The sequence below is a fragment of the Fringilla coelebs genome, assembly GCF_963513975.1.
Source record: "Fringilla coelebs genome assembly, contig: SCAFFOLD_153, whole genome shotgun sequence".
Lineage (NCBI taxonomy): Eukaryota > Metazoa > Chordata > Aves > Passeriformes > Fringillidae > Fringilla > Fringilla coelebs.
In genome coordinates, this window is record NW_028167413.1 from 134,439 (window position 1) to 157,500 (window position 23,062).

At 50.1% G+C, this 23,062-nt stretch overlaps 1 protein-coding gene across 1 annotated transcript in view; it reads right to left on the bottom strand.

Moving 5' to 3' along the window:
- Positions 1 to 1,210: 1,210 nt before the first annotated feature.
- MROH1 (maestro heat like repeat family member 1) overlaps positions 1,211 to 23,062 on the bottom strand; it is a gene marked incomplete at its 5' end in the record, with an annotated part of 113,623 nt that continues 91,771 nt past the window's right edge. The window contains 6 exons of the mRNA XM_084227466.1: positions 1,211 to 1,436; positions 7,643 to 7,708; positions 12,689 to 12,791; positions 16,187 to 16,321; positions 17,631 to 17,783; positions 21,618 to 21,806. Coding sequence (XP_084083592.1) covers positions 1,351 to 1,436; positions 7,643 to 7,708; positions 12,689 to 12,791; positions 16,187 to 16,321; positions 17,631 to 17,783; positions 21,618 to 21,806 — 732 coding nt within the window. The 3' untranslated portion in view covers positions 1,211 to 1,350. The remainder of the gene's footprint in view (positions 1,437 to 7,642; positions 7,709 to 12,688; positions 12,792 to 16,186; positions 16,322 to 17,630; positions 17,784 to 21,617; positions 21,807 to 23,062) is intronic.

Consider the following 23,062-nt stretch of genomic DNA (forward strand, 5'->3'; position numbering starts at 1 on the left):
GGGACCTGGAATGGGATCTGGGGTAGAACTGGAATGAGATCTGGAATGGGACCTGGAATGAGACCTGGAAAAGGATCTGGGATAGGACCTGGAATAGGAACTGGAATGGGATCTTGAAATGGATCTGGAATGGGATCTGGAATAGGACCTGGAAAAGGATCTGGAATAGGACCTGGAATGGGATCTGGAATTGGACCTGGAATGGGATCTGGAATTGGACCTGGAAAAGGATCTGGGATGGGATCTGGCATAGGACCTGGAATGGGACCTGGAAAAGGATCTGGGAGAGAACTGGGATGGGATCTGGGATAGAACTGGAATGGGATCTGGGATAGAACTGGAATGGGATCTGGGAAAGGATCTGGGATAGAACCTGGAATGGACCCTGGAATGGGCTCTGGACCAGAATCCCGAAGGAAAAGCCGCAGGTGGGACAGAAACGGGGAAATTCCAAGGTTTTCCCTCCGGATGAGCGGCCGGGAGGAACCCCTGGATCGTTCCCATGGAGACACAGGTGGGATCCCCCCCTTCCCATCCCCCAAATCCCGAGGAATCCCAGAATTCCAGAGCGGGATCGGGAGCCAAAAGCTTTATTTATAAACGGGGTCTCTCTGTACAGGGGGAATTCCGGCCGGGAATTTTGGGAGCGGAGCCCGGATCCATCGGGAAGCAGCCGGAGCGGCGGGATCGGGCTCCCGCCGGATCCCATCCCAAATTCCCGCCCTTTTCCCGCTTCTTTTGCCCCCGAGGATGAGGGTGATGGAAGACTTTTCCCATGGATTGGGATCCCCCGGGGTATTGCTGAGCGGAGCCGGGAATTCCCGGGGATTTTGGGAATTCCGGGATTCAGAGGAGGCAGCTGAGGTGTCCCAGGGTCTCGGAGCCGGGAATTCCAGGAATTCCGGGGTTCAGAGGAGGCGGACGAGGCGTCCCAGGGTCTCAGAGCCGGGAATTCCCAGGAATTTTGGGAATTCCGGGATTCAGAGGAGGCGGACGAGGCGTCCCAGGGTCTCGGAGCCGGGAATTCCCGGGAATTTTGGGAATTCTGGGATTCAGAGGAGGCAGACCAGGCGTCCCAGGGTCTCGGAGCCGGGAATTCCCGGGGATTTCGGGAATTCCGGGGTTCAGAGGAGGCGGACGAGGCGTCCCAGGGTCTCGGAGCCGGGAATTCCCAGGAATTCCAGGAATCCCAGGATTCAGAGGAGGCGGACCAGGCGTCCCAGGGTCTCGGAGCCGGGAATTCCCAGGAATTCCGGGATTTCTGGGATTCAGAGGAGGCGGACGAGGCGTCCCAGGGTCTTGGAGCCGGGAATTCCCAGGGATTCCCGGGAATTCCGGGATTTCTGGGATTCAGAGGAGGCGGACGAGGCGTCCCAGGGTCTCGGCCGCCTTGACCCGCACGGCCGGGTCGGGATCCTTCAGCAGCAGCTGCAGGGCTGGAACGGCAGAGCAGGGACCGGATCGGGATTGGGGTTGGGATCGGGATCGGGATTGGGATTGGGATTGGGATTAGGATTGGGATTGAGATTGGGATTGGGATCAGGATTGGGATCGGGGTCAGGGTCGGGATCGGGATCGGGATCGGGATCAGGATTGGGATTGGGATCGGGATTGGGATCGGGGTCGGGATTGGGATTGGGATCGGGATCGGGATTGGGATCGGGATCGGGGTCGGGATTGGGATTTGGATCAGGATTGGAGTTGGGATTGGGATCAGGATCAGGATCAGGATCGGGATCAAGATCAGGATCGGGATCAGGATCAGGATTGGGATCGGGATCAGGGTCAGGATTGGGATTGGGATCAAGATCAGGATCAGGATCAAGGTCAGGATTGGAGTCAGGATCGGGATTGGGATCAGGATCAAGATCAGGGTCAGGATTGGGGTCAGGATGGGGATTTGGATCAGGATTGGAGTTGGGATTGGGATTGGGATTGGGATCAGGATCGGGATCAAGATTATGATCAAGGTCAGGATTGGGGTCAGGATCAGGATTGGGGTTGGGATCGGGATCAGGGTCAGGATTGGAGTCAGGATTGGGATCAGGATTGGGGTCAGGGTCAGGGTTGGGATTGGGATCAGGAATGGGATCAGGATTGCAGTTGGGATTGGGATTGGGATCCAGGTCAGGATTGGAGTTGGGATCGGGATCAAGATCAGGATCAGGATCAAGGTCAGGATTGGTGTCAGGATTGGGATCAGGGTCAGAATTGGGATTGAGATCAGGATCAGGATGGGGATTGGGATCAGGATGGGGATTGGGATTTGGATCAGAGTCAGGATCAGGATCAGGATCAGGATTGGGATCAGGATGGGGATTGGGATTCAGATCAGGGTCAGGATTGGAGTCAAGATTAGAAAGAATCAGGATTGGGATCAGAATCAAGGATCAGGATTGGAGTCAGGATTGGGATCAGGATTGGGATCAAGATCAGGATCAGAGTCAGGATCGGGATCAGGATTGGGATTGGGGATCAAGATCAGGACCAGGATCAAGGTCAGGATTGGAGTCAGGATCGGGATCAGGATTGGGATTGGGATCAGGATCAGGACCAGGATGAGGATCAGGATGGGGCTCCCCCAGCCCTGGACACGACTTTGGAAACTCCAGGAATTCCCAGGGCGTTCCTGTGGGATTCCCGCCTCATTCCCATCACATTCCCGCTCTTTTCCCACCCCATTCCCACTGGAATTTCTCTGCATTCCTGCTGGATCCCCTCTGGAATTTCTCTCCATCCCCTCTGGAATTTCTCTGGAATTTCTCTCCATCCCCTCTGGAATTTCTCTGGAATTTCTCTGGATCCCCTCTGGAATTTCTCTCCATCCCCTCTGGAATTTCTCTGGATCCCCTCTGGAATTTCTCTGGATCCCCTCTGGAATTTCTCTGGATCCCTCTGGAATTTCTCTGGATCCCCTCTGGAATTTCTCTGGAATTTCTCTGGATCCCTCTGGAATTTCTCTGGATTCCCTCTGGATCCCTCTGGAATTTTTCTGCATCCCCTCTGGAATTTCTCTGGATCCCCTCTGGAATTACTCTGGATCCCCTCTGGAATTTCTCTGGAATTTCTCTGGATCCCCTCTGGAATTTCTCTGGATCCCTCTGGAATTTCTCTGGATTCCCTCTGGATCCCTCTGGAATTTTTCTGCATCCCCTCTGGAATTTCTCTGGATCCCCTCTGGAATTTCTCTGGATCCCCTCTGGAATTTCTCTCCATCTCCTCTGGAATTTCTCTGGAATTTCTCTGGATTCCCTCTGGAATTTCTCTGGAATTTCTCTGGACCCCTCTGGAATTTCTCTGGAATTTCTCTGGATCCCCTCTGGAATTTCTCTCCATCCCCGGGATCAATTCCCAGCTCCAGGAGCCGCTCCAGGATTTGGGAATGGGAAATTCCCGCAGGATCCTCTCCCAACCCAGCCCCGACTTCCCCCCTGGAATTCCCAATCCCGAGGGATTTCCTGGAATTTTTCTGGATCATTTTCCCCCAAAAATGAGGATTTCATTCCCATCGTTACCCAGGATTTGAGAGGCTCCAGCGGGAGAAAAGTTTGGGATAAAAAAGGAGGAAAATTGGAAAATTCCGGATTTTCCCAGCTCGGCTCCTCCCCTCTCCCTCTCTGTCCTGGGATTTTTTATTTGGGGTGGGAAGAGCAGAAAATTGGAATTAAATTGAAATAAAAGGAGCAGAAAATTGGAATTAAATTGAAATAAAAGGGGCAGAAAATTGGAATTAAATTGAAATAAAAGGAGAAGAAATTTGGAATTAAATTGAAATAAAAGGAGCAGAAAATTGGAATGAAATTGAAATAAAAGGAGCAGAAAATTGGAATTAAATTGAAATAAAAGGAGAAAAAAATTGGAATGAAATTGAAATAAAAGGAGCAGAAAATTGGAATTAAATTGAAATAAAAGGAGAAAAAAAATGGAATTAAATTGAAATAAAAGGAGAAAAAATTGGAATTAAATTGAAATAAAAGGAGCAGAAAGTTGGAATTAAATTGAAATAAAAGGTTTGGGATGGGCCTAAAATAATAAATATGGAGAGCTGGGGAGGATCCCAAAAAAAGTAAAATTAAAGGTGGAGGATGATCCAAAAAAATTCAAATGAAAAGTTTGGGATGATCCCAAAAAAACCCTGAAATTAAAATTGAAAGGAAGGGATTGGGATGATCCCAAAAAACCCCAAAATTAAAAAGGGAGGTTGGGGATGATCCCAAAAATCCCCAAATTCCCATGAAATGTTCTGCAGGGGGATCCCAAAAAAGGAAAAGGAAAAGTTTGGGATGATCCCAAAGAATGAAAATGAAAAGTTTGGGATGATCCCAAAAAACCCCAAAAATTTAAAGGAGAGGTTCAGGATGATCCCAAAAATCCCCAAATTCCCATGAAATGTTCTGCAGGGGGATCCCAAAAAAATTAAAAGTTTGGGATGATCCCAAAAAAACCTTTTTTCCCTTTTCAGAAGAAAAGTCCCTTTTATCCCCTTTTTTAGAGGAAAAGTCCCTTTTTTTACCCTTTTTTTTAAGGAAAATTCCCTTTTTTTCCCCTTTTTCAGAGGAAAAGTCCCTTTTTTCCCCATTTTTTTAGGGGAAAATTCCCTTTTTTTTCCCTTTTTCAGAGGAAAATTCCCTTTTTTTCCCCCTTTTTTAGTCCCTTTTATCCCCCTTATTGAGAGGAAAAGTCCCTTTTTTTTACCCTATTTTTTAAGGAAAATTCCCTTTTTTCCCCCTTTTTCAGAGGAAAAGTCCCTTTTTTTCCCCTTTTTTTGGTGGAAAAGTCACTTTTTTCCCGCTTTTTTATAGGAAAAATTGCTTTTTTTCCCCTTTTTTGGAGGTAAAGTCCCTTTTTTTCCCCTTTTTTGGAGGAAAAGTACCTTTTTTTTTTCTTTTTAGAGGAAAAAAAATCACTTTTTTTCCCCTTTTTTAGAGGAAAAGTCCCTTTTTTCCCCTTTTTTAGAGGAAAAATCGCTTTTTTTACCCTTATTTACAGGAAAAGTCCCTTTTTTTACCCATTTTCAGAGGAAAAATCACTTTCTTTCTGCTTTTTTTGAGGAAAAATCGCTTTTTTCCCCCTTTTTTGGAGGAAAAGTCCCTTTTTTTTTCCATTTTTCAGAGGAAAAGTCACTTTTTATTCTCTTTTTTAGAGGAAAAGTCCTTTTCTTTTCCCTTTTTAGAGGAAAAGTCCCTTTTTTTCCCCTTCTTTAGAGGAAAAGTCACTTTTTTCCCCCTTTTTCAGAGGAAAAATTGCTTTTTTTCCCCTTTTTTGGAGGGAAATTCACTTTTTTTACCCTTTTCGGAGGAAAAGTCACTTTTCCCCCCTTTTTTAGAGGAAAAATCACTTTTAAAACCCTTATTTACAGGAAAAGTCCCTTTTTTTTCCCTTTTTCAGAGGAAAAGTCCCTTTTTTTACCCATTTTAGAGGAAAAATCACTTTTTTCCCCCTTTTTTGTGAGGAAAAATCACTTTTCCCCCCTTTTTCAGAGGAAAAATCCCTTTTTTTCCCTTTTTTTAGAGGAAAAATCACTTTTTTTCCCCCTTTTTTGGAGGAAAAGTCACTTTTTTTTCCCTTTTTTAGAGGAAAAGTCACTTTTCTCCCCCTTTTTCAGAGGAAAAATCACCTTTTTTCCCCCTTTTTTTAGAGGAAAAGTCACTTTTTTCCCTTTTTTAGAGGAAAAATCGCTTTTTTTACCCTTATTTACAGGAAAAGTCACTTTTTTTTCCCTTTTTCAGAGGAAAAGTCCCTTTTTTCCCCTTTTTTTCGTGGAAAAATCACTTTTTTTCCCCTTTTTTGGAGGAAAAGTCCCTTTTTTTCATCCTTTTTCAGAGGAAAAGTTTCTTTTTTTCCATTTTTTAGAGGAAAAGTCCCTTCTCCCCCTTTTTCAGAGGAAAATCCACTTTTTTTTTCCTTTTTCAGAGGAAAAATCGCTTTTTTTACCCTTATTTACAGGAAAAGTCCCTTTTTTTTCCCTTTTTCAGAGGAAAATTCCCTTTTTTTACCCTTTTTTTAGAGGAAAAATCACTTTTCCCCCCCTTTTTTGGAGGAAAATTCCCTTTTTTTTTCCATTTTTCAGAGGAAAAATCAATTTTTTTTCCCCTTTTTCAGAGGAAAATTCACATTTTTTTCCTTTTTCAGAGGAAAATTCGCCTTTTTTCCCTTTTTCAGATTAAAAGTCACATTTTTTCCCCTTTCAGGAGGAAAATCCATTTTTTCCCTTTTTTAGAGTTTTTCTGTGGCTCCCTTGGAAAGCTCCGGGAATTTTCCGGGCTCGGCTCCAGGGATGAGCTCAGGGAAAATCCCAGCCCAAAACGGCCCCAAAAACGCCAATTCCCGCCTCAAAAAATGGGATTTTTTTCCAAAAAATTGGGGGTTTTTTCCCTAAAAATGGGAATTTTTTTCCTCTAAAAATGGGAATTTTTTTCCCCTAAAAATCTGATTTTTTTCCCCTAAAAATGAAGAATTTTGGCCTGAAAAATGGGATTTTTTTTCCCTAAAAATCGGATTTTTTTCCCTAAAAATGAGGAATTTTGGCCTCAAAATGGGATAATTTTTAGCTAAAAATGGGATTTTTTCCACCTAATAATTGGGATTTTTTACCCTAAAAATGGGAAATTTTTTCCTCTAAAAATGGGATTTTTTTCACTAAAAATGGGAATTTTTTTCCCCTAAAAATGAGGAATTTTGGCCTGAAAATGGGATAATTTTTAGCTAAAAATGGGATTTTTTTTCCCCCTAATAATCGGGATTTTTTTTCCCTAAAAAATTGGGATTTTTTTCACTAAAAATGGGAATTTTTTTCCCTAAAAAAAAAGAGGAATTTTGGTCTGAAAATTGGATTTCTTTTCCCCTAAAAATGAGGAATTTTGGCCTGAAAATGGGATTTTTTTTTCTTAAAAAAAATGGGATTTCTTTCCTCTAAAAATGGGATTTTTTTCCCTAAAAATGAGGAATTTTGGCCTGGAAACGGGAATTTTTTTTTTTTGCTAATAAATGGGATTTTTTTCCTCTAAAAATGGGAATTTTTCCCCAAAAATGAGGAATTTTGGTCTGAAAAATGGGAATTTTTTTCCTCTAAAAATGGGATTTTTTTCCCCTAAAAATGGAATTTTTTCCCCTAAAAATGAGGAAATTTAGCCTGAAAATGGGATTTTTTTTTCTCTAAAAATGGGATTTTTTCCCCTAAAAATGAGGAATTTTGGCCTGAAAAATGGGATTTTTTTTCCTCTAAAAATGTGATTTTTTTCCCCTAAAAATGGATTTTTTTTCCTCTAAAAATGGGATTTTTTTGCCCCAAAAATGAGGAATTTTGGCCTGAAAAAGTGGATTTATTTTTCCTAAAAATAGGAATTTTTTTCCCCAAAAATGAGGAAATTTGGCCTGAAAAAGAGGATTTTTTTTTTCCTGACAATAGGAATTTTTTCCCCTAAAAATAGGAACTTTTTCCCTAAAAAATGAGGAATTTTAGCTGGAAAATGGGATTTTTTCCCCCTAAAAACGGAATTTTTCTCCCTAAAAATGAGGAATTTTGCACTAAAAATGCGAGGTTTTCCAAAAAAATTGAAGTTTAGGTCCTACAAAATGTAGATTTTTTTTTTTTAGGGAAAAATAAAGTTGGGACTTTGGGACTTTGGGAATTTGCACTCACCTGAGATGAGCTGGTCCAGGTCCAGCTGCTGGCCCTGCTCCTCGTCCGTGTGCAGCACCAGGAATCCTGCAGGGTCAGGGTTGGGATTTCCCAAAAATCCCAAAATTATCCCAAAAACCCCAATCCCTGCACCAGGAATCCTGCAGGGTCAGGGTTGGGATTTCCCAAAAATCCCAAAATGATCCCAAAAATCCAAAATTATCCCAAAAAACCCCAAATTCCCCAAAAACCCCGAATTCCCGAAAAACCCCAAATTCCCTAAAAATCAAAAATTCCCTAAAAACCCCAAATTATCCCAAAAAACCCCAAATTCCCAAAAAACCCCAATCCCTGCACCAGGAATCCTGCAGGGATCGGGATTGGAATATTCCCAAAAACCCCAAAATGATCCCAAAAACCCCAAATTCCCTAAAAACCCCAAATTCCCTAAAAACCCCAAATTCCCCAAAAACCCCAAATTCCCAAAAACTCCAAATTCCCTAAAAACCCCAATCCCTGCACCAGGAATCCTGCAGGGGATCAGAGTTGGGATATTCCCAAAAATCCCAAATGATCCCAAAAACCTCAAATTATCCTAAAAACCCCAAATTCCCTAAAAAACCCAAATTCCCCAAAAACCCCAAATTCCCTAAAAACCCCAAATTCCCAAAAACTCCAAATTCCCTAAAAACCCCAATCCCTGCACCAGGAATCCTGCAGGGATCGGGGTTGAGATATTCCCAAAAATCCCAAATGATCCCAAAAACCTCAAATTATCCTAAAAACCCCAAATTCCCAAGAAACCCCAAATTCCCTAAAAACCCCAAATTCCCCAAAACCCCCAAATTCCCTAAAAACCCCAAATTCCCTAAAAACCCCAAATTCCCCAAAACCCCCAAATTCCCTAAAAACCCCAAATTCCCTAAAAACCCCAATCCCTGCACCAGGAATCCTGGAGGGAATTCTGGGATCAGGGTTGGGATATTCCCAAAAAACCCCAAATTCCCCAAAACCCCAAAATCCCTAAAAACACCAACCCCTGCACCAGGAATCCTGGAGGGGATCGGGATTGGGATATTCCCAAAAATCCCAAATCATCCTCAAAAAAACCAAATTCCCTAAATACCCCAAATTCCCAAAAAACCCCAAATTCCCTAAAAACCCCAAATTCCCCCAAAACCCCAAAATGATCCCAAAACCCCCAATCCCTGCACCAGGAATCCTGGAGGGAATCAGGGTTGGGATATTCCCAAAAATCCCAAATTATCCCAAAAACCCCCAAATTCCCTAAAAACCCCAAATTCCCTAAAATCTCCAAATTCCTTAAAAACCCCAAATTCCCCAAAAACCCCAAATTCCCTAAAAAACCCCAAATTCCCCAAAAAACCCAAATTCCCTAAAAACCCCAAATTCCCTAAAAACCCCAATCCCTGCACCAGGAATCCTGGAGGGAATCGGGGTTGGGATATTCCCAAAAAAACCCCAAATTCCCTAAAACCCCCAAATTCCCAAAAAACCCCAAATTCCAAAAAAACCCTGCACCAGGAATCCTGCAGGGAATTCTGGGATCAGGATTGGAATATTCCCAAAAAACCCAAATTCCCTAAAAACCCCAAATTCCCCAAAAACCCCAAATTCCCCAAAATCTCAAAATTCTTTAAAAACCCCAAATCCCTGCACCAGGAATCCCGGAGGGAATTCTGGGATCAGGACTGGAATATTCCCAAAAAAACCCCAAAATGATCCCAAAAAAACCCCATCAAAATATCCCAAAACCACCCAAAATGAACCCAAAATGTCCTGAAACCGCCCAAAACCAGCCCAAAATGTCCTGAAACCACCCAAAATGGATCCAAAATGTCCTAAAATCACCTCAAAACCAGCCCCAAATGTCCTGAAATCACCCAAACCCAGCCCCAAAATGTCCTAAAATCACCCAAAATGTCCCAAAACCAGACCAAAACCAGCCCAGAATGTCCTGAAATCACCCAAAATCAGCCCAAAATGTCCTGAAACCAACAAAAACCAGCCCAAAATGTCCCAAAACCACCCCAAACCAGCCCAAAATGTCCTAAAATCACCCAAACCCAGCCCCAAAATGTCCTAAAACCACCCAAAATGTCCTAAAATCACCCCAAACCAGCCCCAAAATGTCCCGAAACCACCCCAAACCAGCCCAGAATGTCCTGAAATCACCCAAAATCAACCCAAAATGTCCTGAAACCACCCTAAACAACCCAAAATGTCCTAAAGCCACCCAAAATCAACCCAAAATGTCCCGAAACCAGCCCAAAACCAGCCCAAAATGTCCTAAAACCATCCAAAATCACCCAGAATGTCCTGAAATCACCCAAAATCAACCCAAAATGTCCCAAAACCAGGCACAACCAACCCAAAATGTCCTAAAATCACCTAAACCCAGCCCAAAATATCCTGAAACCACCCCAAACCAGTCCAAAATGTCCTGAAATCGCCCAAAATCAACCCAAAATGTCCTAAAATCACCCAAACCCAGCCCCAAAATGTCCTAAAACCACCCCAAAAGAGCCCAAATTGCCCTAAAATCACCCCAAAATCACTCAAAATGTCCTAAAACCACCCCAAACCAACCCAAAATGTCCTAAAATCACCCAAAATGTCCCAAAACCACCCCAAATCACCCAAAATGTCCTAAACCCACCCCAAGACCAGCCCAAAATGTCCTAAATTCACCCCAAAACCCGCCCCAAAACCCCCCTGGGGACCCTCAGGGCTGATGTCACCCCCAGGTGACAAAGGCCACCACTGTGGTGACACCAAGAGGTGACAGAACCAGGGGACAAGATTGGGGTCACCAGGGACCCCAAAACCTTCAGAATTACCCCAAAACCGCCCCAAAACCATCCAAAACCACCCCAAAACCACCCAGACCCACCCCAAAGGCCCTTGGGGACCTCCAGGGTTGATGTCACCCCCCTGGTGACAAAGGCCACCACTGTGGGGACACCAAGGGGGGCAGGGACCTGAGCCCACCTGGGGACAGGATTGGGGTCACCAGAGACCCCAAAACTTTCAGAATTACCCCAAAACCACCCAGACCCACCCCAAAGCCCCTTGGGGACCTCCAGGGCTAATGTCACCCCCTGGTGACAAAGGCCACCACTGTGGTGACACCAAGATGTGACAGAACCAGGGGACAAGTCTGGGGTCACCAGCGACCCCAAAACGTTCAGAATTACCCCAAAACTCACCCAGACCCACCCCAAAACCACCCCAAAGCCCCTCGGGGGGGTTCCCAGGGCTGATGTCACCCCCCCTGGTGACAAAGGCCACCACTGTGGTGACACCAAGATGTGACAGAACCAGGGGACAAGGTTGGGGTCACCAGGGACCCCAAAACTTTCAGAATTACCCCAAAACCACCCAAAACCACCCCAAAGGCCCTTGGGGACCTCCAGGAGCGATGTCACCCCCCTGGTGACAAAGGCCACCACTGTAGTGACACCAAGATGTGACAGAACCAGGGGACAAGATTGGGGTCACCAGAGACCCCAAAACTTTCAGAATTACCCCAAAATTCACCCAAAACCACCCAGAGCCACCCCAAGGCCCCTCGGGGGGGTTCCCAGGGCTGATGTCACCTCCTGGTGACAAAGGCCACCGCTGTGGTGACACCAAGAGGTGACAAAACCAGGGGACAGGATTGGGGTCACCAGAGACCCCAAAACTTTCAGAATTACCCCAAAACCACCCCAAAACCACCCCAAAACCACCCAGAGCCACCCCAAAGCCCCTCAGGGGGGTTCCCAGTGCTGATGTCACCCCCCTGGTGACAAAAGCCACCACTGTGGTGACACCAAGATGTGACAGGAGCAGCTGGGGACAGGATTGGGGTCATCAGGGACCCCAAAACTTTCAGAATTACCCCAAAACTCACCCAAAACCACCCCAAAACCACCCAGACCCACCCCAAAGCCCCTTGGGGACCTCCAGGAGCGATGTCACCCCCCTGGTGACAAAGGCCACCACTGTGGGGACACCAAGATGTGACAAAAGCAGGGGACAAGATTGGGGTCACCAGGGACCCCAAAAGTTTCAGAATTACCCCAAAACCACCCCAGACCCACCCCAAAGGCCCTTGGGGACCTCCAGAGCTGATGCCACCCCCTGGTGACAAAGGCCACCGCTGTGGTGACACCAAGGGGGGCAGGGACCTGAGCCCACCTGGGGACAGGATTGGGGTCACCAGAGACCCCAAAACTTTCAGAATTACCCCAAAACCACCCAGACCCACCCCAAAACCACCCCAAAGCCCCTTTGGGAACTTTCAGGGTTGATGTCACCTCCTGGTGATAAAGGCCACCACCGTGGTGACACCACAAGGTGACAGGAGCAGGGGACACAGATGTGGTCACCAGGGACCCCAAAACTTTCAGAATTACCCCAAAACCACCCAAAACCACCCCAAAACCACCCCAAAACCCCCCTGGGGACCTCCAGGAGCGATGTCACCCCCTGGTGACAAAGGCCACCACTGTGGTGACACCAGGAGGTGACAGAACCAGGGGACAGAGATGTGGTCACCAGGGACCCCAAAACTTTCAGAATTACCCCAAAACTCACCCAAAACCACCCCAAAACCACCCCACAACCCCCTTTGGGAACTTCCAGGGCTGATGTCACCTCCTGGTGACAAAGGCCACCACTGTGGTGACACCAGGAGGTGACAGAACCAGGGGACAAGGTTGGGGTCACCAGGGACCCCAAAACTTTCAGAATTACCCCAAAACTCACCCCAAACCACCCCAAAACCACCCAGAGCCACCCCAAGGCCCCTCAGAGGGGTTCCCAGGGCTGATGTCACCCCCCCCTGGTGACAAAGGCCACCACTGTGGTGACACCAAGATGTGACAGAACCAGGGGACAGGATTGGGGTCACCAGAGACCCCAAAACTTTCAGAATGACCCCAAAACCACCCCAAAACCACCCAGACCCACCCCAAAACCACCCCAAAGCCCCTCGGGGGGGTTCCCAGGGCTGATGTCACCCCCAGGTGACAAAGGCCACACGCTGTCCCCGTCCCTCACCGATGAACATGGCCGCCGCCGCCCGCAGCTCCCGCCAGGGGCTCTTGAAGTAGAAGAGGTTGGTGGAGACGAGGCGGCCCAGGAGAGAGGGGTGGCTGCGCATCTGGGGGACAATGGGGACAGTGGGGACATCAGTGGGGACAGTGGGGACATTGGGGACAGTGGGGACATTGGGGACATTGGGGATATTGGGGACATTGGGGACATTGGGGACAATGGGGACATTGGGGGGATTGGGGACATTGGGGACATTGGGGACAGTGGGGGGATTGGGGACATTGGGGACATTGGGGGGATTGGGGACATTGGGGGGACATTGGGGACAGTGGGGGTATTGGGGCAATGGGGGCGTTGGGGACATTGGGGACAGTGGGGACAGTGGGGACATTGGGGGCAATGGGGACATTGGGGACATTGGGGGCATTGGTGACAGTGGGGACAATGGGGAGAATGGGGACACTGGGGACCCTGGGGACATTGGGGACACTGGGGAGAGTGGGGACAATGGGGACATTGGGGGGATTGGGGACAGTGGGGACATTGGGGGCATTGGGGGCATTGGGGACACTCAGGGACATTGGGGACACTGGGGAGAGTGGGGACAATGGGGACACTGGGGGCATTGGGGATATTGGGGACATTGGGGGCAATGGGGGGATTGGAGACAGTCTGACATTGGGGGGATTGGGGACATTGGGGACACTGGGGACATTGCGGGGATTGGGGACATTGGGGGCATTGGGGGCATTCCCACATCCCCTCAATGTCCCCACATCCTCATGACCCAGTGTCCAAATATCCCAATATCCCAACATCCCACTGTCCCAAAGTCCCAATGTCCCACTGTCCCAATATCCCAATGTCCCAATGTCCCACTGTCCCAATGTCCCAACATCCCAATATCCCAATATCCCAACATCCCAATGTCCCAATGTCCACTGTCCCAAAGTCCCACTGTCCCACTGTCCCAATGTCCCACTGTCCCAATATCCCAATATCCCAATGTCCCACTGTCCCAATATCCCAATATCCCAATGTCCCACTGTCCCAATATCCCAATATCCCAATATCCCAATATCCCAATGTCCCACTGTCCCAACATCCCAATATCCCAATGTCCCACTGTCCCAATATCCCAATATCCCAATATCCCACTGTCCCAATGTCCCACTGTCCCAACATCCCAATATCCCAATGTCCCACTGTCCCAACATCCCAATATCCCAATGTCCCAATGTCCCACTGTCCCACTGTCCCAATGTCCCACTGTCCCAATATCCCAATATCCCAATATCCCAATGTCCCAACATCCCAATATCCCAATGTCCCACTGTCCCAATATCCCAATGTCCCAATGTCCCAATATCCCAATATCCCAATGTCCCACTGTCCCAATATCCCAATATCCCAATGTCCCAATATCCCAATGTCCCACTGTCCCAATATCCCAATATCCCAATGTCCCAATGTCCCAATATCCCAATATCCCAATATCCCAATATCCCAATATCCCAACATCCCAATGTCCCAACATCCCAATGTCCCAATATCCCAATATCCCAATATCCCAATATCCCAATGTCCCAATATCCCAATGTCCCAATGTCCCACTGTCCCAATATCCCAATATCCCAATGTCCTAATGTCCCAATATCCCAATATCCCAATATCCCAATGTCCCAATATCCCAATGTCCCACTGTCCCAATATCCCAATATCCCAATGTCCCACTGTCCCAATATCCCAATATCCCAATATCCCAATATCCCAACATCCCAATGTCCCAATATCCCAATGTCCCAATGTCCCACTGTCCCAATGTCCCACTGTCCCAATGTCCCGATAACATCCCAATAATATCCCAATGTCCCAATATCCCAACAATATCCCAACAATATCCCAACAATATCCCAACAATATCCCAATAATATCCCGATAACATCCCAATAATATCCCGACAATATCCCGACAATATCCCAATAATATCCCAATAACATCCCGATAACATCCCGATAATATCCCAACAATATCCCAATAATATCCCGATAATATCCCAATATCCCAATAACATCCCAATAACATCCCAATAATATCCCAATAATATCCCAATAACATCCCAATAATATCCCAACAATATCCCAACAATATCCCAATAATATCCCAATAATAACCCGATAACATCCCAATAATATCCCGGCAATATCCCAATAATATCCCGATAATATCCCAATATCCCGACAATATCCCGTCAATATCCCGACAATATCCCGACAATATCCCTGTAATATCCCGACACTATCGCGACGGTGTCGCACCAGGAACTTGGCGGCGTCGTTGATGAACTCTCCGTAGTGCAGCCCCCGCTCCTCCCAATATCCCAATGAATGTCCCAATATCCCAATATCCCAATAATATCCCGATATCCCGACAATATCCCGACAGTATCCCAGCAGTATCCCGACACTATCGTGACGGTGTCGCACCAGGAACTTGCTGGCGTCGTTGATGAACTCCCCGTAGTGCAGCCCCCGCACATCCCAATGTCCCAATATCCCAATATCCCAATAATATCCCAATATCCCAATAATATCCCAATATCCCAACAATATCCCAGCAGTATCCCGACACTGATATCGCGATAGTGTCGCACCAGGAACTTGCTGGCGTCGTTGATGAACTCTCCGTAGTGCAGCCCCCGCACATCCCAATATCCCAATGTCCCAATATCCCAATAATATCCCAATATCCCAATAATATCCCAATATCCCGACAATATCCCTGTAATATCCCGACAATATCCCGACAGTGTCGCTCCAGGAACTTGCAGGCGTCGTTGATGAACTCCCCGTAGTGCAGCCCCCGCACATCCCAATATCCTAATGTCCCAATATCCCAATATCCCAATATCCCGATATTCCAATATCCCAATATCCCAATAATATCCCCATATCCCAATAATAACCCAATGTCCCACTAATATCCCAATAATATCCCAATATCCCAATAATATCCCGACACTATCGCGACGGTGTCGCACCAGGAACTTGGCGGCGTCGTTGATGAACTCCCCGTAGTGCAGCCCCCGCACATCCCAATATCCCAAAGTCCCAATATCCCGACAATATCCCAATATCCCGACAATATCCCAACAATATCCCGACAGTATCCCGACACTATCGCGATAATATCGCACCAGGAACTTGGCGGCGTCGTTGATGAACTCTCCGTAGTGCAGCCCCCGCACATCCCAATATCCCAATATCCCAATGATATCCCGATATCCCGACAATATCCCGGCAGTATCCCGGCAGTATCCCGACACTAATATCGCGATAATGTCGCACCAGGAACTTGCTGGCGTCGTTGATGAACTCCCCGTAGTGCAGCCCCCGCTCCTCCCAATATCCCAATGAATGTCCCAATATCCCAATATCCCAAACTCCCAATATCCCGACAATATCCCTGTAATATCGCGATAATATCGCGATAATGTCGCACCAGGAACTTGCTGGCGTCGTTGATGAACTCCCCGTAGTGCAGCCCCCGCTCCTCCCTCAGGTGGTTCCCGACCATTTCCCGCAGCCCCTCGCAGCCCAGGCTGGGCCCGCACATCCGCAGCGCGAACTTGCACGCCTGGAAAAGCGGGAACGCCAGGAATACAGGGAATGATGGGAACACCGGGAATGGCGGGGACGGCGGGAACGCCGGGAATGACGGGAATGGCGGGAATGGCGGGAACACCGGGAATGCTGGGAACACTGGGAATGCTGGGAATGCCAGGAACGCCAGGAATGACGGGAATGATGGGAATGCTGGGAATGGCGGGAATGGCGGGAATGCCGGGAACACCGGGAACGCCGGGAATGACGGGAACGCCAGGAACACCGGGAATGCCGGGAATGCTGGGAATGCCGGGAACGCCGGGAATGACGGGAATGATGGGAATGCTGGGAATGGCGGGAATGCTGGGAATGCCAGGAATGCTGGGAATGCCGGGAATGACGGGAACGCCAGGAATGCTGGGAACGCCGGGAATGCCGGGAACAGCGGGAATGGCGGGAATGCCGGGAACACCAGGAATGGCGGGAACACCGGGAATGCCGGGAATGCTGGGAACACCGGGAACGCCAGGAACACTGGGAATGGCGGGAACACCAGGAATGGCGGGAATCCTGGGAATGCCAGGAACACTGGGAACACCGGGAATACCCAGAAATGCCGGGAACACTGGGAACACTGGGAATGCTGGGAACACCGGGAATGCCGGGAACGCAGACCCCACGGAATTCCCGGGAATGCCGGGAACACCGGGAACGCTGGGAATGCCGGGAATGCCGGAAACGCCGGGAACGCCGGGAATGGCGGGAATGCTGGGAATGGCGGGAATGCCGGGAACACCGGGAACGCCGGGAACACTGGGAATGGCGGGAACGCTGGGAATGCCGGGAACACCGGGAACGCCGGGAATGCCGGGAACACCGAGAACACCGGGAATGCCGGGAATGCCAGGAATGACGGGAACACCAGGAACACCGGGAATGCCGGGAACGCAGACCCCACGGAATTCCCGGGAATGCCAGGAACACCGGGAATGCTGGGAATGCCGGGAATGCCGGGAACGCCGGGAACGCCGGGAACACCGGGAATGACAGGAACGCCGGGAATGCCGGGAACACCGGGAATGCTGGGAATGCCGGGAACGCCAGGAATGCCGGGAACACTGGGAATACCCGGAAATGCCGGGAACACCAGGAACACTGGGAACACCGGGAATGCTGGGAACACCAGGAATGCCGGGAACACCGGGAATAGCGGGAATGCCAGGAATGCTGGGAACGCCGGGAACACCGGGAATGCCGGGAATACCAGGAACGCAGACCCCCGGAATATCCGGGAATGGCAGGAACACCGGGAACGCCGCGGAATTCCCGGGAAGGCGCACCTTGACCACGTGGGGCTGGGGGTCGCGCAGGTGCAGCAGCAGCGTCACCAGCCCGTTGAGGATCTGCTCCGAGAAGGCCTCGGGGTCGGCGCCGCCCCAGCGGGACAGGCTCCCGAGGAGCAGGAGGGAGGAGCGCCGCAGCTCCGCCTGCTCCTGGAATCGGGAACGCCGGGATCACCGGGGAACCCCGCAGATCCCACCCCGGGATCACACCATTCCCATCCCGCGATCCCGTGATCCCGAGATCCTGCACTCTGATCCCACCATTCCCATCCCGCGATCCCGAGATCCTGCACTCTGATCCCACCATTCCCATCCCGTGATCCCGAGATCCCGAGATCCCGCCCTCTGATCCCACCATTCCCATCCCGTGATCCCGAGATCCCGCCCTCTGATCCCACCATTCCCATCCCTGATCCCGAGATCCCGCCCTCTGATCCCACCATTCCCATCCCGTGATCCCGAGATCCTGCACTCTGATCCCACCATTCCCATCCCGTGATCCCGAGATCCCACCCTCTGATCCCACCATTCCCATCCTGTGATCCCGAGATCCTGCACTCTGATCCCAAAATCCCCATGCTGGGATCCCAAAATCCCCATCCTGCTGCTCCCACCATTCCCAATTCAGGGATCCCCAAATCCCGCCCTCTGATCCCACCATTCCCATCCCGTGATCCCACGATCCTGTACTCTGATCCCACTATTCCCATCCTGGGATCCCAAAATCCCAAACTCTGATCCCACCATTCCCATCCCGGGATCCCGAGATCCCGCCCTCTGATCCCAGAATTCCCAACCTGGGATCCCCAAAATCCCATCCTCTGATCCCAAAATTCCCGTTCTGGGATCCCAAAATCCCACCCTCTCATCCCAAAATCCCACCCTCTCATCCCAAAATCCCACCCTCTCATCCCAAAATCCCATCCTGGGATCCCACCATTCCCATCCCGTGATCCCGGGATCCCATACTCTGATCCCAGAATTCCCAACCTGGGATCCCAAAATCCCAAACTCTGATCCCAAAATTCCCATTCTGTGACCCCCCCATTCCCATCCCGTGATCCCGAGATCCTGCACTCTGATCCCAAAATTCCCATTCTGTGACCCCAAAATTCCTATTCTGTGATCCCAAAATCCCCATCCTGCTGTCCCCACCATTCCCATCCTGGGATCCCAAAATCCCCATCCTCTGATCCCAAAATTCCCATTCTGCGACCCCACATTTCCCATCCCGGGATCCCCAAATCCCCATCCTGCTGTTCCCATCATTCCCAATCCTGGGATCCCAAAATCCCACGCTCTGGTCCCAAAATCCCATCCTGGGATCCCCAAATCCCATCCTCTGATCCTAAAATTCCCATCCTGGGATCCCCAAATCCCCATCCTCTGATCCCAAAATTCCCATTCTGCTACCCCAAAATTCCGATCCTGGGATCCCAAAATCCCCATCCTGCTGTTCCCACCATTCCCTATCCAGCGATTCCCAAATTCCATCCTCTGATCCCAGAATTCCCAATCCTGTGATCCCAAAATCCCCACCCTCTGATCCCAGAACTCTCATCCTGTGATCCCAAAATCCCCATCCTGCTGCTCCCACCATTCCCATCCCAGGATCCCCAAATCCCCATCCTTCTGTTCCCACCATTCCCATCCTGTGATCCCAAAATTCCCATCCTGCTGTTCCCACCATTCCCAATCCAGGGATCCCCAAATCCCACCCTCTTATCCCGAAATTCCCATCCTGGCATCCCAAAAACCCATCCTCTAATCCCAAAATTCCCATTCTGCAACCCCAAAATCCCCATCCTGCATTTCCCACCATTCCCAATCTGGGGATCCCCAAATTCCATCCTCTGATCCCAAATTCCCATCCAGGGATCCCCAAATCCCATCCTCTAATCCCAAAATCCCCATCCTGCTGCTCCCACCATTCCCAATCCTGGGATCCCCAAATCCCACCCTCTGATCCCAAAATCCCAATCCTGGGATCCCCAAATCCCAAACTGGGATCCCACCATTCCCATCCCGTGATCCCAGGATCCCGTACTCTGATCCCAAAATCCCCATCCTGCTGCTCCCACCATTCCCAATCCTGGGATCCCCAAATCCCACCCTCTGACCCCAAAATCCCAATCCTGAGATCCCCAAAATCCCATCCTGGTGTCGCACCATTCTTAATCCTGGTAATCCTACCATTCCCATCCCGGGATCCCAAAACCCCTCTCCTCTGATCCCAAAACCCTCTCCTCTGATCCCAAAATCCCCATCCTCTGATGCCAAAATCCCCATCCTCTGATCCCAAAATCCTGCCCTCTGATCCCAAAATCCCTGCCCTCTGATCCCAAAATCCTGCCCTCTGATCCCAAAATCCTGCCCTCTGATCCCAAAAACCTGTCCTCTGATCCCAAAACGCCTCTCCTCTGATCCTAAAATCCTCTCCTCTGATCCCAAAATCCCTCTCCTCTGATCCCATAATCCTGTCCTCTGATCCTAAAATCCTCTCCTCTGATCCCAAAATCCCTCTCCTCTGATCCCAAAATGCCTCTCCTCTGATCCTAAAATCCTCTCCTCTGATCCCAAAACCCCTCCCCTCTGATCCCAAAACGCCTCTCCTCTGATCCCAAAATCCCTCTCCTCTGATCCCAAAATCCCTCTCCTCTGATCCCACAATCTCCATCCCGGTTTTCCCACCATCCCAATCCTGTTGTCCCCAAAGCCTGGGGTCAATCCCAGCGGGAAAATCCCAGTGGGAAAATCCCAATGGACCAATCCCAGTGGGACAATTCCAATGGGAAAATCCCAGTGGGACAATCCCAGTGGGCCAATCCCAGTGGGACAATCCCAATGGGAAAATCCCAAAGGACCAATCCCAGTGGGACAATTCCAATGGGACAATTCCAATGGGAAAATCCCAGTGGGACAATCCCAATGGGACAATCCCAATGGGAAAATCCCAATGGGAAAATCCCAAAGGACCAATTCCAGTGGGACAATCCCAAAGGACCAATCCCACTGGGACAATTCCAATGGGAAAATCCCAATGGACCAATCCCAGTGGGACAATCCCAATGGGACAATTCCAATGGGACAATCCCAATGGGACAATCCCAATGGGACAATTCCAATGGGAAAATCCCAATGGGAAAATCCCAAAGGACCAATTCCAATGGGACAATTCCAGTGGGACCATTCCAGTGGGACAATCCCAATGGGACAATTCCATTGGGAAAATCCCAGTGGGACAATCCCAATGGGACAATCCCAACGGGAAAATCCCAAAGGACCAATCCCAGTGGAACAATTCCAATGGGAAAAATCCCAATGGGGAAATCCCAATGGACCAATCCCAGTGGGACAATCCCAAAGGACCAATCCCAATGGGACAATCCCAATGGGAAAATCCCAATGGGACAATCCCAATGGATCAATTCCAGTGGGACAATTCCAATGGGAAAACCCCAGTGGGACAATCCCAATGGGATCAATTCCAGTGGGACAATTCCAGTGGGACAATCCCAATGGGATCAATTCCAGTGGGACAATCCCAATGGGATCAATTCCAGTGGGACAATTCCAGTGGGACAATCCCAATGGACCAATCCCAGTGGGAAAATCCCAATGGACCAATCCCAGTAGACCAATTCCAGTGAGAAAATCCCAATGGGAAAATCCCAAAGGACCAATCCCAGTGGGAAAATCTCAATGGGAAAATCCCAGTGGGCCAATCCCAGTGGGACAATCCCAACGGGAAAATCCCAAAGGACTAATCCCAGTGGGACAATCCCAAAGGACCAATCCCAAAGGACCAATCCCAGTGGGACAATCCCAAAGGACCAATCCCAGTGGGACTCCCAGCCCATCCCAGGAGCACGGATGAGAGCCCAGGAGAAATCCCAGCCCGAGGGAGGAACGTGGGCTGGGAAATCCCGTCGGGACGGGCCCAGCCCCGTTCCCAGCGCCGGGAATTCCGGGCTGGCTCCTCACGCTGTCGAAGAAGGGCCGGATGCGGATGGCCACGTGGAGCAGCCGGGCCTGCACGTCCCGCTCCTCCAGGTGATCCAGGATCCGGGAGAGGCTGGACATGGCCTCCAGCGCCAGCAGATTGTTGGGATCGTCCTTGTCGTCCATGCCCTTCACCATGGAGGCCAGCAGCTGCGCGCCGTGCCGCCGGATCTGCCGGAAAACCGGGATGGAGGCCGGGAAAAGCGGGATGGCGGCTGGGAAAAGCGGGATCGTGGCCGGGAAAACTGGGGTGGCGGCCGGGAAAAGCGGGATCACAGCCGGGAAAACTGGGCTGGTGGCTGGGAAAACTGGGATTGCAGCTGGGAAATCTGGGATGGCAGCCAGGAAAAGTGGGATGGCAGCCGGGAAAAGCGGGGTGGCAGCCAGGAAAAGCGGGATGCCAGCCGGGAAAGCTGGTATAATAGCTGGGAAAACCGGGCTGGTGGCTGGGAAAAGGGGGATGGCAGCCGGGAAAAGCGGGATGGCGGCCGGGAAAAGCAGGATGGCAGCTGGGAAAACCGGGATGGCAGCTGGGAAAAGTGGGATGGCAGCCAGGAAAAGTGGGATCCCGGCTGGGAAATGTGGGATGGCGGCTGGGAAAAGCGCGATGGCAGCCGGGAAAAGTGGGATCACGGCCGGGAAAAGTGGGATCACGGCCGGGAAAAGTGGGATGGCAGATGGGAAAAGCGGGATGGCAGCCGGGAAAAGTGGGATCACGGCCTGGAAAAGTGGGATGGCAGATGGGAAAAGCGGGATGGCAGCCAGGAAAGCCGGGATGGCGGCCGGGAAAAGCGGGATGGCAGCCGGGAAAACTGGGCTGGTGGCTGGAAAAACCGGGATGGTGGCCGGGAACACCGGGATTGCAGCTGGGAAATCTGGGATGGCAGGTGGGAAAAGTGGGATGGCAACCTGGAAAAGCAGGATGGCAGCTGGGAAAACCGGGATGGTGGCTGAGAAAACCAGGATGGCGGCCGGGAAATCTGGGGATGGCGGCTGGGAAAAGCGGGATGGAGGCCGGGAAAACTGGGATGGCAGCCGGGAAAAGTGGGATCACGGCCGGGAAAAGTGGGATGGCAGGTGGGAAAAGCGGGATGGCGGCCAGGAAAAGCGGGATGGCGGCCGGGAAAAGCGGGATGGCAGGCGGGAAAAGCGGGATGGCGGCTGGGAAAACTGGGATGACGGCCGGGAAAACCGGAAAGACAGCCGGGAAAAGTGGGATCGTGGCCAGGAAAAATGGGATGGCAGCCGGGAAAAGTGGGATCACAGCCGGGAAAACTGGGCTGGTGGCTGGGAAAACCGGGATGGTGGCCGGGAACACCGGGATTGCAGCTGGGAAAAGCGAGATGGCAGCCAGGAAAAGCGGGATGGCAGCTGGGAAATCTGGGATACTGAGCCCTGGGAGGGAGCTGGGGGGGTCATCCCGGAGA